Genomic DNA, 18,056 nt, shown 5'->3' with positions numbered 1-18,056 from the left:
TCCTACACTTTGAGTTTCAAGTCCTTTCGAGTCATTTTAACAACAACATCGATTATATTATCTCGGGTGACCATCAAAGTAAGAGTCAGGGACTGTGTTACCAGTTTGTTTCATTAACTACGCAGCTAGCAACAATGATTAGCTGATAAACAACTGACATTAGCTTACTTACCGTTCTTTGTACAACTACAGATGTTGAACGAAGTTTGAAGTTGTTGCCTCTCTGTCAGTGATCTAATCTTGGACATAGTGCAATTCATTTTTTGTTGACCATCTCAGTTTTTGTACTCAAACAACTAGAGGTGCAACGGATCACAAAAGCCACAGATAGGATTGTTTTTCAAAAAAAAAAATCAAATTAAATCAAATAAATAGAACTTTGTCTTAATTTATTTTATAATGCTTTTGCCCATTAAATTTTTAAATACATATAAAAACTCAAAATGTCTAATATGGCCATTAAGATTTAGGAACACAATATTAAGGCAAGATACATAATTATTTTATACATGGTCCATGTATAAAATAACAAGGTATCCTGCCTTACGTTATATTGCACTTGCAATGCACTTGAAGTTGTGTTCCTAAAATCCAAATGGCCATAAAGGACATTTTTGAATGTTTTTTTTTTAAGCTAGTGTTTTATAAAATAGTTATAAATGAAGGCAAAATTCCATTGATTGATTTTTTAATAATGAAAACTAAAACTAAAGGCGCATTCCCTTCGTTTAAACAGGGAGAGTGGATTACAAAGTAGCACAGGTTCCCATTAAGAAAAGCAAGCGAGCCCAGCAACAGCTGTCAAACTAGATGCTAATGCTAACAATTAGCTACTAGCTAGGAACACCGGGGACTTGTATCGTATCGTGCAATGATGGCGTAATTAACTTGCAGTTTCTTTGCATCCTAAATGCGCTATTTAATATACTTTCGGGGTGGCATTATGATAATGGTGGTAGAAAATATATGTTATTTCAATAAAAAAGTTGATAATAAGAAGTAGTCAAGATGGTGTTCACGCCACCATGCAGGCAGAATTCAAAGTATAATTTGCCAAGGCTGTTGCATTGGTGTCAAGGTATTATTTGGTCAGCTTTATTTTGAAGTTTGCTGTAGGCAGCGTGTGTTTGCGCCTTTCCTGACATTACTGAATGACGGCACTGTGTCAGCCCAGTTCGCACATGTACACACATGCGCTCACACACCGAGAGAAACTTACATTTTAATCTCTTTGTTTTAGTGGAAGAAGCAAGTATTTTCAAGTCAAAGGGCTTAAGTCCGAGTGAAGTAACAAGTCATTGTTGGTAGAGTCCAAGTCGAGTAGCAAATATTTTAGCATTTTGTCAAGTCGAGTCTAAAGTCGTCAAATTCATGACTCAAGTCTAATTTTGAGTCACATGACTTGAGTCGACACCTCTGCTAGACACTATTGGCGTTGCAGTCCAATAAGATGGATCCGAGTTAGGGTGTCAACATTAGAGTCAGTGGGGCGGGCAGCGGTCAGAGGAGGAAAACTGAGTGGAGAAACAAATCATCAGTGAACCTGATTTCCATCAATGTCTTTCACACTCACTTTTATCAAGACCAAAGAGATAAGGCAAGTGTATCAATGCAGAGGGTGGCGTTTATCAGCCATAATGCAACATTGCATGTCATACAGTATAGCATCATGTTCTTGGCCTCTTTCACCTCTCTCATTCTTCTGCTTCTCCAGTGCAGCGAGGGGCGATGGGGCCTGAGGCATTTCCGCACTAATGAACCATTGGCGGCCGCAAATCTGCCCCCAAGGACCACCGCCAAGAAGCCAGCGTAAAAGGCGCCAAGAAGCCAGCGTAAAAGGCCAAGGACACAGCCGTGATACATATGATGCAAAAGAAACAGCGATATCACAAGCAGCATATGGAGTCTCTGGAAACTTCCGTGTGTTCCTGGGAATGCTTCTCTGTGGCTGGGTGCGTTCTGCAGATGACACAGTCCAAGTCAGCGTGTAATTCTGCAACTTGTGCGCATGCATAATTCAGCTGGGCAGAAGGTAAAAGCTGCTGCCTCATCCTGTGCTCCTCCCCGTGGGTCGTATTCCCTCTTGATCACGGTGACCGCTCCTGGACAGCGCTTGGCAGGTGATTGCCACATGAGCACGCAATAGCGGGGGGCGATCGAGTGAGGGGGGTGGGAGAACAGCGAGCCAACAGACTTGTTGACGTGGGGAGAAAGAGGATAAATATTTTTTTATTTTAACACACCACTGCATCGCGCTGATCTGCTTCTCTGTCTTTCAGCGAGGGTCGGGCGTGCCGTCTACACGAGAGTGGCGGTGCCCCAAGAAAGTGTCCGCACATGCTCCGAGTAGTTTTGAGTAAGCAGGAAAGACTCAGCTAGAGTGGTGTGTGTGCGCGCTGGAACTCCTAAAATGTAATCCATATTAAAAAGCTTCTGTCATCTTTTTGCTTTTGTGTTGTCCATGGCTCATTTTGTCAAGGCATGACACACACACAAAAGATGCTACGGCACAGTAAATGCACGCACTGCGTAAATGCAAAGACACAATGGTGCGATTTTCAGAGCCCTTCACACTGCGTCTTTTTCCTGAGAGGTCTAACGTGGGTCATTGTGACCACCCTGCGGGCAATGATGTCCCCTCACCGCGATCCCACTGTTCTCTCGCTCGGCACTGCAAAACCCTGCAACCTCCTCCTCCTCCATCTTGCCAGGTCAAACGTTCACTGAGTGAACCATTCCAAGCATAAGGACAGATTTAAACCATCGTGAATTATTCACTTCCATAAAAATATATAGACTGTAAATGTGAAAGTGGCTAAAATAGAAGTGCATGATTAAATTTGCAATGCTGATCTACTATAATGATATTACATTGTGCCTCATGGTTGCAGAGTTGAAGGGGGTGCACTGCTTGTTAAGTATAGAAAAAGATGAATTGGTGGAACAACTCAAGTGACTTCCTGCATGTTTGATAGCATGTCTCCATGAGACTATTTTTGCGGGTTTCCTCATAATAGACATACCTGCCAAATTTGATGCCAAGTAAACCAGGCTGCAGGGGCTGAACTTTCAAACATTTCTACAATTTTACTGTATGCTTGGCCCTAATCTCTGAAGACCTAACACTAACATAGCTCAAGCAAGTCAGATGTAAATCCCCTTCATTTGTGCGTGACTGAGCGGAGAATGCCAGTGTTATTATTCCTTCTACTATAACAAAAGAAAAGAGTCAAGCGGGACAGAGAAAAAGATTGCAACCCTGAAAGCATTTGTGTGGCCCCGGGGCGTAAAGAAGCAGCGAGCGTGGTATTAATAGAAAATAGACTGTCATCCGTGGAAACCAAACAAGGTGACTTGTATGAGCTTCTCCATGGATGGTTTACCTTTTGCACACCACAAACACAAGGCAAATCATTGTCCAACGTGTTCAGGTAAAGCACCCAGCTAAGCAGAATCCCAGCGAGAGATACTGTAGTTTGGCGGATCTAAACACAAAACAAAAGTCCTCCACAAGCCTATTAGGGCCAGTCAGAGGCCCAATTATCCGGATTCCTGCTAAGCCAGGTGTGTGATGTGATGGTCGCTATTGCTTTGACAGCATGACAATGTGGTAAGCAAGCTTTCTATCATAGATGTTGAACGTAGCCGACAAGACTTGAGACCCTACAATGAAGGCCAGAAATCGAATGCAATTGCTTGGTTGCACTTGCCATTAACACAAGAACTTTGGCAAACTCCTTCCAAGGAATTCCCCCAAATGAGCACCTATTGGTGACGGATGGGCATTGCCCAATTTAAATTTAACTACAGGTGTGCCGTATAAATTTCAGCTACCCAGTAGGTGTTTTCCGAAAACCGGAAATGAATCAGTACCGTTGCCACATCCAACAGCTAGGAGGAGCCTTAAAGGTATACAAGGTTTATGATTCCTGAAAAGATGAGAGAAAATATATTCTGACAACAATGCTGCAGGAGCCTCCAAACAGAGAAAGGGATGCAATGGGCACGGCACTAAGCATTAATCCAGTTAATAGGAATGGATTAGTCAGAGGGGGACAGAAATAAAAAGTGTGCATAAGGATGTGAGAACGTTGAATAAATGAAAATAAGCAGTTTGAGGAGGACGGGAAGGGGTGTGTGTGTGTGTGTGTGTAAGGAATAGTGATGGAAACACGAGCGTCCTGTAACGGAAATATCTTCAACGCGGGCTGTCATATCCTCTTTTGCTTCTTTTTCTTCCTCTTCCTCAGCTGTCCTCTCTCATTCAAGTTCTCCCTTGGCCCAATAGACTGTGTTCATCTCCTTCAAGGTTGGGTAATTACACCAGAAAAAAGCCCTTGCTCAACAGAAAGCACATTCAGGTTATTATTGAAAAAGGGCCCTATTGTTGATTCACCTATTCATAATTAGGGCACTCCAATTACCAGCCCGTTTCCTTACTGTGGCCACTTTGCTTTAAATAGATTGCTTTCACTTTCCAGCCAACGGATGCCGCTATATTGACGCAACACACTACAGCATCAAACAGCTTTGAGCAGAGGTTAAAGCAGCCATTAACTCTTTCACTGCCATTGACGTTTATAGACGTCAAGTAAAAACCTACGGAGCACTGCCAATGACGTATAAAGACGTCATCCAATTTTTTTATTTTTTTTTTGGGAAACGGGTGCGGGCAAGGCTTCCGGAGCTGTGGTGAAAGTTCCCAGCCGGTCTGTTGTGCCTAATGACTATTTTTGGCCCCTAGAGGGCAGCGATGACTCTCTTTTGACAAGATCGGGTGGGCGTCAGTAGAGGCGGAGCTAGAGCGTCGAGCAGGAGATGAGAATGGAAGACAAAGGAAAAATGGCGGCCGGTCGCGAGGAGCTCACGCCCGAGCCGTTTTTTTCAAAGACCAAAAGCATCGCTGAAAGAGCACATTGTTGACGACGATGATCATCATCGATGATGAAGATGAGGGTTGGTGGTTGGGAAGCATTGACACGGCAATAGAAGACGTTAGATGGAGCTAGATGGAGGAGGGAACGGGCAATGGCGAGCGTTTGCAAGCAGCTCTACACTTACAAGACGAAAGGCATCGACCAACGCTAAAATAGTACATTGATGACGACGATGATCATCATCGATGATGATGAAGGTGAATCCGAGCTTGACGGCGAAATTGGAACCGCTGACGCGGCGGCTATGACGGTGTCGTAACGCGCAGCGCAACCGAGCACGCACAGGCGGACGTTCGATCGGACGACGGAGAGTGCCCCGAGTCCAATGCATATTCATCGGAGGAAGTGTGTACAGTCTGCTACTTGCTTTTTATTCCCCGGAAAAAAAGGCCGTCAAGAAAGTGTAAACGCAAAACGCAAAACGGACCAATGCGAAAGTGAAAGTAAACTGTTGTGCGAGTCCTGGCGTCTCCTTGCACGCAGGAGAGCGTTACAAAAGGAAAAACTGTATTTGAAACATCCACATAATTGTAAGTAGTACCACAGTTGCACACATTTGTAAATAGTTTGCGAAATTGTTTTGTCAAATTGTTACACTGTTGAATGGAAATAAACGTATTTTGCAATCAAAAAACACTTTTTCATTGTTGGTGAAAGCGTTTTACAGAAGTAAAGCACTATTTAGGTGTTTGTGGCATCATTCATGGACAAAAAGAAGTGTACAATTCACTAGAGTGCATGAAATAACATCGTTTCACAAAAAGCTCTTTTTCTCCGTTTTTTGTTTCAAAACAGAGAATTTCGGTGAAAGTAACCATTTTCTATTGTTGATTACTGAAGAACGGAATAAGGTAGAAACAAACTTTTTTTTTTCTGATGAAAGCTGAGAGTCCAATCTTCCATTTGGTAGTATGTGTGTTTCCATAGTCCAAACACAACATTTTCTGTGGACCTTGAAAGATCACTCAAAATGCTTAAATCGGCTGGCAGTGGGGACAACCCGTTTCTGAAAACGTCTGGCAGTGAAAGAGTTAAACAAAGTGAACTTTATACAGTATCACAGAGTATAAGCTCCTTAACAAATATCACCTGAGGTACAGGTAAGCTGCCTATTTTGGGTGTTTTGCTTCATGAGCTGTTCTTTTTTTTTTTTGCTACATACAAGGCTGCTGATTATTCTTGCTTTACAACTGCATTCACATCAAGAAGATACTGTATACTTACGATAGAAACAATTTACTCAAGGCTGAGTGATTTGGATTGATAAGTCCTGAAGCAACAGGCTTATCCACAAACAAAGGTAGTGGCGCTCAACTTAAATCTTGTGCTGGTGGTGAAGAGCTTAGTAGTGACGACTATCCCAAATAAATTTTGAGCTGACACCCGAGAAATACAAATATGCTGAGCTCTCCTCTTTGGAGGCACAATTACTTTGTCCCACTTGTCTAATTGTAGTAAAACATCATTGACTCGACCAAACTAAGCAGTTTTGGGTTCCGGATGCAAGTGCAGTGAGTCTCGATCCCCCTTGCTGGCATCGTGCTAATTCCCAGCTGGACGGCAAAGTTTTCATGAATGAATCTGTCTCTGCATTTCATTAAGACAAGCTCGTTTTCTTGCAGGGAAGCCTGACACAGCATGTCCTCTCTGTTGTCACAACCGCAGGGACGCAACTAAAGAGCCGAGGCGATAAGAGGAAGGCAGACAGGAAGCCACGTGAGCTGCTACACCTAAGACAAGGAACAGCAGTGGACTTGAAAAAAGGAAACAAAAGCAAAGATCTCAGCTTTTTCTTTTCACTCTGGGAGGTCTCCACGGGTTAATTAGAGCATACAGAGTCCCATCTCAGCTGCCTGCAAGTTGAAAACTATGCATGAATACAACACACCCACCACTGCGCACAAAACAAACAAGTGGAGCCGGGCTCGGACTGCGCGACATCAAACAAGATCACCGTCTGTCTGGATCACTGCACTCAGGTTAGCTCAAGTCACAAAGCCGCCAGTAAAAGTCAATCCGGCTCAAGTCGACCGAGGCGGAGGGCGCTCGGGTGTTGTCATCGGAGGGGTCGCCGACGAGCCTACCTGCGGCCGCCAGATTGAAGGTGACAGTGGCTGGATGTGGCAGGATTGGTTTTTGGGCAAAAAAATCAAACAGCAGAAAAGGAAGTCCCGAGAAGACTGGGACTACGTTAACTCATTCACTGGCAGCCATTTTCACTGAAGCAACCCCTTTTGTTCCCGGCTGTTTTAGTGGATTTTGACTGATTTTGCAAGGACCACAGAATAATGTGTTATATTGCTATAAAAACATGGAACCTACCAAAAGAAAGATTAGAGTCTCTTCTTTAATCAGAAAAAATATATATTTCTATCTGTTTTCGTTTTGCAGAAATTAGCAATAGAATACAGCTAAGTTTCATCATTATTCACATTCCTGGTGATAAAGACTGTAAAAAAGAGTTTGTTGCAACATGGCCCTGGTTGATCTCGTATATTCTGCTGGCCGTTTTTGTAATAACTACCATTGCTTTAACCATTCTCTTCAGTTGCTGCATCAAAGCCTTTTGTATGCTCTAACATAAAAAAAAAATAGGCAGGTAAAACCTTGTGTGTGCTCTCTAGGAATAAGTAAGCTTTGAACATGTTTTAATGACGCCATTCTTGTGAAAGAACGAACACCTGAACTGAAACAGCGCCCACCTTCTCCTTCCTCTGCCGGCACGCCTCCTCGGCCGAAACCAGCGTTTTGTAGTAGTTGCTTCGCTCAGCTGTGAAGTGGACCTTGGACAGTGCGTTCTCCACCAGCGCCACCGACAGGTTGACGCCTTCGATGTGCAGCCAGCCGATGAAGTTGCCGGCTTTGTCCATGCTCTCCACTTCCACCTCCACCTGGAAGCCGACAGTGCAGATTCATTTTGAGGTGTCATTACAACAACTGATGTGCAGTGTTCTTCACTGGAGCTTGCCATTGATTCCCTGACATGAATTTGCCTGTTGTGCTTCGTCATCACCAAAATCAACCTTTTGTCTGGAACATCTGCATCTATTTGTGGGTCAACGTGCAGCCAATAAGCAGCGTTGAATCATCGTGGCATATGCGTTTTTTTTTCCAACGCAAATCCTCCGCAATTGGCCACTTGCAACTCATAAGAAAATTTGTGCCTATTCAGACTAATTATCTATTCATTTGCTTTCGACAACTCAAGGGAGAACGGGTAGAAACAACACAAAAAAAAAAGATTCTTAGTTTTTTTCCTCCCGTCAGCAAGAAAGCGAGAGGGCAGGTGGCCGGCGAGATAGGAGGCCGACAAAGTCCAGTGATTAGGCGCACCGCTGGTTAATGCCTCGGCCACGGGGGAAATCTGCAGATAATTAAATTTGTAAGCTGCTCGGCTTCGTCCGCCGCTCAAGTAAAAAAAAAATAAATAAATAAAAAGCTTTTATTTAACAGTCATAATCTGAGGCGTCAAAGTTGACAGCGAGGTCATTTCATCCAGGAATCACCAGCTTTTCTGATCAACTCAACACACATTTAAGAATTTAAGGCGTATTCAAACCTTATCTACCTGAATATGAATATTTGTGAACTCGCCCTCCACTATGGAGACTCTTTAGCACTCTGGGCGCAGTGGCAGTTACATAATTAGGCCATTAGGATGGAACTTGTCCACAGAGCGCAGTTGAATGTCAAACTGGGGAAGTGGTCGAAGGCAGGAAAAGGTTACCGACAAACGGCAAAAGGATGCAAGGGGAAATACGGACAGAAAATGACTGGTATCCTTATTTTATTACTTTCCGACATGTAGCCTAGCATTAGCGTCAATATCAATCAGACACTTTACAAAAAATAGCTTTCTTTTCAATTCATCTTTTCTTTTCTTTTTTTATATCATTATATAATGGTGAGGAAGGCGCAAGGCGGCCTAGAAACTGCTTTGACTGGAGCCCAGATGGCTCCCAATAGAGGCCCTCCGTCGAGCCAAGATGGATCCCGTCGGAGCATAAATGGGTTTAGGTAATCTCATAAATGCCGGGATTGTGTCGACACGGCGGATGGAAATGAGGCGACCGGGGCGGGTAGAGAAAACACACAAAGTTAAAGTTAAAGTATATGTGCACAACATCCTTCCTAGTCACTCCCGAGCAAGACTGGAGCCCCAAGGTCATTGTTTAAAACGGTGGCTGATTTAATTCACTTAACTCTTTGGAAGTGAATGAAAAAACAAGTGAATGAAAAAATAAATAAATAAATAAACAGCAGTGGGTGACACCTTGCCAGAGCCAAAAGTTGCACTAAAATAAATTGAAAGCATGCAGCGGGTTTGCATTTCACAAATCAGTATTGTTGTTCACCAACAAACAAAAGTACAGCTGCACATAGAGATACGACTGACCCAAATTGAAATTGTTTCTAGTTACAAGCTACCCTTCAACATTTTTTTTTTTTTATTACTACCCCCAGTGGTCAAAGCATGCTTGCCAGGAGGAGCAGAACAATGAATTAAATTAAAGCATTAAATCATAATGCCTAAACATTTCCTTAACATTCCAATATAATAATAAAAATAAATAATATATTTGTATGTTTACCAAGTACAATATCATAGAGTGCTAATACAGCCAAAAAAAAAAAAATACACAAATTTAAATTTTTGGGGAGCCCGAAACCGATTCATGGCACTTCCATTCATTTCAGTGGGGAAATATGTTTTGAGATACAAGTGTTAAGTTGTGTGCATAGTTACCAAACAAATTCAACTTGCATATACTTAGGACAACCGTCATCAACTTGCATCACCAAGTGTGCGTAAAATAATTTTTCCTCTATGTAGACATACACCGCAGGCTTCTGCTAAATAAGACATTTTTATCCCTGTTGCAGCACCCGCCATCGCAGCCTTGATCAGATTTCAACCAAAATCAATATCTTGTAAAGGTGTCGCTTGCTGGGAGGAGATAATTAATCAAAGCTCAACCGCAAACAAAACCAACTGTCTGAGACTACGGATGAGCATGGAGAGTAAAATCAATTAATGGCTGACTATGACTGTGAAATAAAACATGACATTTGTGTATTTCTTTAAGGAAAGGAAAGATCTCGTTTGGCTCCAAAGTTTTGAGTCATTTGGTCAGAGGATGCAATTCCTGATGAATTCTCCACTTGAAATGATCAAACATTGGCGCCATGCTCCTCCCACATTCAACTACAGGAAAAAAAAAAAGTGCCACAATTTAGCATCGGCCTTAAACCTGGGGCTCATTTGGGCGAAATTCCTAAATGTTTGTTGAAGTACGAGTCAAAATGGAGGCTTGAAAGCAAAACGGCCTACTTCCTGTTAAATTTTGGGCATGGGTCCTTTACATGCATCCTATTCTGAAATATGCGTATGCCACATTTTGTGCCTGTCGGTGAAACTGACTGTGTGGCTCATGTATGTTTTTTTTTGTTTGTTTTTTTACGTTGAGCGGCACTTGTTTCATTATTACGCCTCCAACTCAGACCTGAAAAGGTTAGCCGGTACAACACAAAGTCGACAAATAAAAATCATCAGTGAACTACACATGAATGAATCAAACAAATCAACATTGATCGCTTAATGGCATTGGCCGGGACAGGATGTCAAGTCCATGTTAATGGAGCTTGTAATTAAAGACAACAACAAAAATAACTGATGGTAAAATGAGGCCTGTTCAGAGTCTGCCTTGTTGTTGGTGCCGAAGATATTTTGCCCAAAGTTAGCTCAAGCTTGTGTATGTTAAACATCTCGACTTACAGCCAGGTGTGAGGTGTCTGTAAGGCTTGTAAATGGCCTTCACTGCAGAGGGCAGATGTTTATCCAGACGTTGGAAATGATCTGTCTTTTATGCAGTCTAATGCTTATTGCTACACGAGCGAAAAATAAGTGATACAGAATTAGATATGTACGATTTAAAATTTCCCAATACAGCGATTCTGTGAAAAGTGAATGTAATATGGCAAGGCATGACAGTGTAAATTTTTGACATTGCAAATGTCAGCTTTATCTCTCCAGAAAGACAAAATATGATTAAAGGTGTCTTTGACATCTTTCACCAGCAGAACTGTTGCTGGCAAAGATACATGCGCACTGCGCCGGTGTGTTTAAACCTGCCGGGTTATCAATGAAACTGATGGGGGGCATGCATCAATGTCAATTCTCTGCGGGGACCGGGGATCCTTAACGGTCAGACAAACAAGCGCGATATCCGCCATTGAACCTTTCTACTGCCCATTATTGAGTTTTTCCCTTTCATCAATGTGTATGGATGAGTTACCACTCCGACAAATCAGGTGATTGAGGCAAAGTTGCAGAGGGTGGATTTCCAAGGTTACAAAAGGATTTGATGTTCTTACCCATTCAAAAATCCAAGCGATCAGTCTGTGCTTTATGCCTCACTATTTGAAGAAAGTATATTACCCAACTCGGGCATCAGCCAAAAATGGGGAAAGCAGTAGTATCATGATTCTGCCGCCCAAAAAACAAACATCAAAGGAAGCCTAAGCAAGACACATCAATTGAAGCAGTGAGGAGAGTCTTTGTGATTCCAAATGACCTGTGTGATCGTTATGTCCCGACCCTCCTCCTGCTTTCTCCAAGGCAACATGACTAATAGACATCATTCGAAGCAGCCGCTGAGATTAGACTAATGAGGGATCCTTTGATAATATAATGACCTGCGAGATTCAGCATCAGTCAATCGCTGACTTGTTTGGATCAATGTTTTTTTAGGGGCACTTCCTTACCTGAATCCCCATTTGTGATGGCCTTAAGTCACCTATTCTCCACTGCTGCCATCATTAATGCAACACGGTTTAACGGCAACAAAGGGTACAATGGATATATAAAAATGAAAAAAAAAAAAAAATTCTCCAGGAGGGATTAAAAATGGGGAAATCATTTGTCAGCAAACTAAATCATGCTAAATCTTTTTGAAAATTACTTTAAGGATCATTCGTTGAATGAAATGAAATGAACGAACTGAAGTGACTGCTCAGTGCCTGAAAAGCTTGATTATTAAAATCAATAACAGCAATAAATACAATCTAGCTCAGTTTTTTTCCCCAGATGGGTGGCGACATAGCATGCCAGTCGATGAATATTGAGCTCTTTTTGTAATACTAATATCAAATCATTCCCCCTAACTGGGTGTGCTCAGGTTGAGAGAACAAAAAATGGCAACTGGGCTGTGGGTGATTTAAGACAATTCCACTGAGATTGAAGCAATCAAAGAGCAAGGTTTACGACCTTTTCAGGCATTTGCCATGTATTTTCCCGAAGATTCATCAGCTTCCAGCTTTGTATATTGGTTTGAACTCTTGTCACTACCAGTTTAACTCATTTGCTTCCAAAAACCTTTAAATACGTTATATTTTAAATCTTTTAAGTGTCCTTAAGACATATTTAAACTTTTTTATGTTTTTTTTTTAATGCTAGAGCATACAGAAGGCTTTGATGCAGCGTCTCAACTGCAAAGAGCGGATGAAGAAATGATAGTTATTACACAAACGGCCAGAAGGTGGGAGCAGAGCATAGGAAATAAAACAGGACTATGTTGAAAAAAAAACCTAAATTACTCAGAATTCTAAATAGATTTGTGAATAATGACAAAACGTAGCTATATTATAATACTAATTGCTGCAAAACGGAAACAGATAGAAATATGCTTTTCCCCCGATGAAAGAAGAGACTTTAATCTTTCTTTCGGTAGGTTTCATGTTTTCTAGCAATAGAACACAATATTCTGTGGGCCTTGCAAAATCAGTCAAAATCCAGTAAAACAGCCGGGAATGAAGGGGATTGTTTTAGAGAAAATGGCTGGGAGTAAATGAGTTAAGTGGCAAAGTGCAGTAGACGTGTTTTGGCTTTTCCATCACTAGATTATAAGAAGTCAGATGTGCGGGCAGGTTTTTAGTTGTTGATGGTGTTAAGGGTATGGGTGGTGATGTACAATTTTAGAGAGTTTGAGATTATACAAAAATGCTTTCTGCGGATTGAGATGTGGTTACAGAACATTGATTAGAGTGGACATTAGAGACTTGACGTGTTACCTTTCCCTCACTTTCTCAAACTTCTGGCGTAAGTATTCATATCAATGTAACGAATATTGCCCGTCACCCTCAATTTTTTTTAAACATTTCCCCCTGGATAATGTGTGTGCGTGTCTTAACTCTGTGTTTTCAGTTCAAAAAGGACTCTTTGAGTTTCCCTCCAGCAGGGACTGGATTTCGTTTATAACCCCCAGGAAACGCATTCCATAGCTGCTCAAGACTGCTCATCAGTCCTCAGACCATCTTTTATGTTTAGCTAATTAGTAAGCTTAGCGGATTCAATAACTTTATGATTGCGGTAATGTTTGAAATGTGTTCAGAATGATAAATGAAGCATCTGGCTTGTCAATTCTGATCAAAAATGATCAAATACTATCCCAAAAGCTTGGTCTCAGTCGACCAAGTCTGCTTTATGTGCACGGAAGAGGTGGGACCAAACTGCCGGCCCCCTTGGACACAGTTTAAAAGCCAGCGCGCAAAGGAATCCCTCTCTCCTCCCCTCTCCTTCGCCCTATAAACTGCTCAAGGGCTCTCTTCCTCTCCTGCGCAATCCCCCGCCTGCTCTTCACCTCACGTCTGGCTCCATGAACGTTTCCTGATTATCACTAGAAACGTGGTCGCTGAGGGTGACGCGGCTTCTTCCTTTGAGCCCCAGACTTGGGCCACCACACGCGCCCAAAGCACGCATTAAGCAAGGACTCGCAACCACCCTGCGCATCCCCAAGGCTGCTGTGTCTGTCCAGCCGTGAGCCAGAGGCGCTCCACAGCGCCCAAACCAACTGACTGCGGCGTCTCAACCTCGCAAGCACATCACCACCAACCGGGACGGGGCGCCAGCCAAGGACCTGCCGCAGCCTTCACGCCGCGCGTGCAACTCGCCAGCAGACTGAGACTCCCGGGCAGCATTCCAGCTGCGCGTGCGCCGACCGCCCAGTTTGCCTCCAACAGAGGTTTCTTCAACTGAGGATCAACACTCGAGAGTCTCTCTCTTCCATGCGACTGAACCAGTCCGTAAATTGCGCTAGCATTGCAATCTGACCATATACTACTGGTGCAACGCTTTTATTCAAACATAAAAGGATTGACAGGTCAAAACGCTTCCATCTTTATTCCCCATCTACCTTTTTCATCTATCTTTTTTATCTTAGTGAGGTTGCATGTTTTCTTTTTATCTTTGATTCGCATTTGTATTACGTTTCATTAATAGGCAGTGACTGATATATGTGTAATTACTAAATAATTTGTTGTCTAGAAATTCAATTTCTGCCAAAACATTTGTGTTTACTGAGTGGATTAGTAATTCTCTTATGAAAGCAAAGAACCCCATGATTAACTAAAGTAGCTACTTCAGATTATGAATACTTGATAATAGGATTTTTATCGTTTATTTTGCTCCTACAAAAGAGCAAAGTCAACGTGGTGCCCCAGAGGTTGCTGAGGAAATTACAACTCCCCTCAGTACCGTCTAAATTTCTCATAAGCTATTACGGGAACCCAAATAATCGCTACATCAACTACAAGAGCTCTGGATTACGCGTTCACGCTCCACTTGCCGCGGTTCTACGAATCAAATTAAGATTTCATAATGGAATTTTAAATATTTATGCCTCGGTTGCCACCATGACAAAAGCGCGCCCAAGATAGCCCAATCCTACGTGTTGATTGAGGTGGTATATTAAAACAAGCTCAACCGCATTAAAAGGAAACAGTCTCCGTGCATCTGCTGGTTATTCAGTCTTCAATGATCACAAATGGGAAAAAAAAGAGAGGGGGCAGAGGGGCGGGGGAGTCAGTACAGTCATGGCAAGGCCGTAATCATTCGTCTCCGCCTCTTTTCTTTATACCCTTTCACCAGTTGACACGGCAAATGGCATCGCCAGCGTGTGTCACTCAGAGCCATTTCTGTCCTCCCGGACTGTCTGCGCTGACAGATTGAGAGAATGAGGCAGACGGTCGTGCGAGAGTGCAGAGACAGAGGAATTTTTCAACGTGCCTTTTTGTCAATTTATGTGCACTTGTCAAAAGCGGAGAGACATTCGCTTGGGCTGCACAGTGGAAGTTTAACAAGCGGGGGAAAGTGTCAGAGGCGAGCTAGTGAAGAGGCAATCCGCGATGCTACATATAGCACAAATCTGAGTGCACTAGATCTGTAGTTGCGGTAGATTTGCGTTAAACTTGGGGTGGCAATCACAAAACAGCATAGTCACACGATACGATATCCGGCCACTGATGATAATAATATTGCTATACATAGCCTTAAAACAGGTCACGGTTCCTGTTTATTTGGAGAGGAGTATGAGTTCAAATAAGCCCCTTATGTGTTGTTTGCTCCATGTGCCTAATTGGGATAAATGATCACAAACACATCTAAAAAGACAGCTCTTGGTCTTTTTATAATGAGAAAAATGACCACTGTTATCAGGATTACCTATTACTTTTAGCAGAAAATTGCTTGCATTTCCTCAAAAACACATGACATGTATCAAACAACGATTGCAAACTCAACAGTTTGTATTCCCTAGTCGTATTAAATTGTGAAACTGAAATGATCCACATTAGAGATTTTAATTTATTCACTCGCAGCCATTTTTACTGAAGCAATCCCTTCACTCCCGACTGTTTTACTGGATTTTGACAGATTTTGAAGGCCCACAGAATATTGTGTTTTATTGCTATAAAAACATGAAACCTACATCAAAAGAAATATTAGTCTCTTCTTTCATCAGGAAAAAAATTCTACCCTTTTACTTTTTGTAGTAATTAGCATTAGAATATAGCAAAGTTTCATCATTCACAAATCTATTTAAAACTTTTTTTCAGCATGGCCCTGGTTGATCTCTTTTGCTCTGCTGCTACCCGCTGACCATTTGTGTAATAATTACCATTTCTTCAACCGTTATTTGCAGTGGAGAGGCTGCATCAAAACCTGCTGTATGCTCTAGCATAAAAAAAACTCATAAATAAGTCGTTGGGACACTTAAAGGCATTGTCCAGAGTTTTGACCATTTATGTTTGTAATCAAACCGTTTCTGTTTGTAAACAAACAATTCAAAATGGACCCCTCCCGTGGGGGGTGTTGAGGACAAAATCACCACCACACATTAACAGAAGCCCAGAGGTGTAGATTGAGAAGGAGATCATGTTTAAACATCCTGTATTTAAGAAGAGTCAAAACGGACATTGCCTTTAAAACATTTAAAATAGAACATATTTATACATTTTTGGGAGCAAATGAGTTAATGAACTCAGTGCTTCCTCAAATTTTCAGCTCTCAATATTCTGCTCATACTAGTTTTTTTTTTAAATATTAAACCGCGTCATGAGATGTACTTTGCAATAATGAGTGGGTGAATGTGCGGCATGAATCATGACACCGGGAAACAAATGAACTTGGTTAAGCAACAACAGGTGGTCAGGCCAAGATGAAAATGATCCGATTGTGGTGGTGTGTGTGGGTTTAGATGATGTTATTGTGTCATTCCTACTTAGCAGCCACCGATTAAATATAGTTAGTCTGTTGCTAGACAGCAAATTGGGTGGCAAATATGATTTCACCTCTACCTTTTCTCTCGACCCCAAGACTTTTTATGAATCTGTGTGGCATCAGATGTGAGAGCGCAAATTAAATTGGACACAGGCCTAAAATGTGTGTGAGCGCGTTCGTCATTTCCAATGAATTTCTCCGATCAAACCAGAGCGCAGTAAAAGTGGAGCATTGGCGTGGTCAGAAAGGCTTCAACATCAGCACTTTATTAACAGTCTGTTACTGTGGTTCAGTCCGCGAACTTCAGAACCATCGTAAAAAGATCAAGTGGGTTCACCTTTTTTTGGTAGGAGTTTCTCCAAGGGTTTGTTTTTGTCCTCAACTGCCTTCATCACGCCCGACATGCTTACCATAATCCAGATGCCACTAATCAGCGCTAACTTGGAGTGGACACGAAGGATTAGTGCAGGCAGAGGACAAAAGACAAAGAAAGGCAACCCAAAGGCGGGAAATAGGGCCAGCAACTTGGTTGCAATGCACATGATATAGGATATTTGTTGTACACGTGAATGAATTGAAATGTCCACTATCACATTATTTGGCATCAAGCTTCGCTAGGGGGTGTGCTGTGATTTTAACAAGCCTTTTTTTGAAAATGTTTTTTAATTTTGTTATTCTGGGCACTGAATCAAGAAGGGGATGATAATAGCGTGATAAACAAAGCATTGAAGATTGCAAAGCACCTGCACTCAAAAGGTAGACATAATTAAATGATCTGTATCCGAGTGTATCTCTGATTCATTTGGCAGATGCGCTTTTAACGTCATCCTCCAATAAGATATGACTATTGTGCGTAGCAACAGGATAGATAGAACTATTTTGAAAAAATAAAGCAGTTTTAATTACCCCTAATGTAAACTAGCCCAGCAGATGTGACAAGCGGATTTTTGGCCACTTCAAATAACTGCAATGTTACTGCTAAACACTGCAGCTCTGAGCCTTGTTTCAGTGTGTATCAGTGAAAAAGCTCCAAGAAAGGCGCTGGGCACTTTTACGCTTGATGGCTCCTTTTAATATGTTGTCCAATATGAAAAGATTACAAATAGAGTAAATGCTGCCTTTTTCCCTGCCATCATTTTAACAAAAAGCCGTTGTCTCACTGGCATGAAAAAAAAAAGAAGAACATAGGCAGTCATTTCGAAAGTCATCAAACCAAAACAGTAACACAAACTCCTGCACTCGTCTCATTAACACAAACGTTGCTTGTTAATTAAGGCAGTTTGCAAGTACAAAGGGCTTAAATGAGGTACACAATAGGGATGCAGCTGGGAATGCTGGGATTATGATTAAAAAACAAAAACAAAAAAATAAAAACAACAAACAGATATAAGGGAAAGTGGTACCCCACCTTACCCCCCACCCGGACTGCGTCCAAAAGACAACATGTTTTAAAGTTGCTTACAGAAAAAAAAAACAATGCAATGCAACATTTCTGCCAATAAACCTCAAAATTTGGTCAAGATCTGACCTTGTGAAGATTAGTTACACTTTTTATTTTATAGGTT

General features: G+C 41.9%; 1 protein-coding gene across 1 annotated transcript in view; it reads right to left on the bottom strand.

Moving 5' to 3' along the window:
- Window positions 1–18,056, bottom strand: part of snd1 (staphylococcal nuclease and tudor domain containing 1) — a 203,500-nt gene that overhangs the window by 44,794 nt on the left and 140,650 nt on the right. Inside the window, exon 17 of the mRNA XM_077544071.1 lies at window positions 7,640–7,828. Within this exon, the coding sequence (XP_077400197.1) occupies window positions 7,640–7,828 (189 nt within the window). The remainder of the gene's footprint in view (window positions 1–7,639; window positions 7,829–18,056) is intronic.

Source organism: Vanacampus margaritifer, chromosome 15 (genome assembly GCF_051991255.1).
Source record: "Vanacampus margaritifer isolate UIUO_Vmar chromosome 15, RoL_Vmar_1.0, whole genome shotgun sequence".
Taxonomy (NCBI): domain Eukaryota; kingdom Metazoa; phylum Chordata; class Actinopteri; order Syngnathiformes; family Syngnathidae; genus Vanacampus; species Vanacampus margaritifer.
The sequence above is the reverse complement of the archived record's forward strand: the minus strand, read 5'-3'. Positions and strand labels throughout refer to the sequence as shown.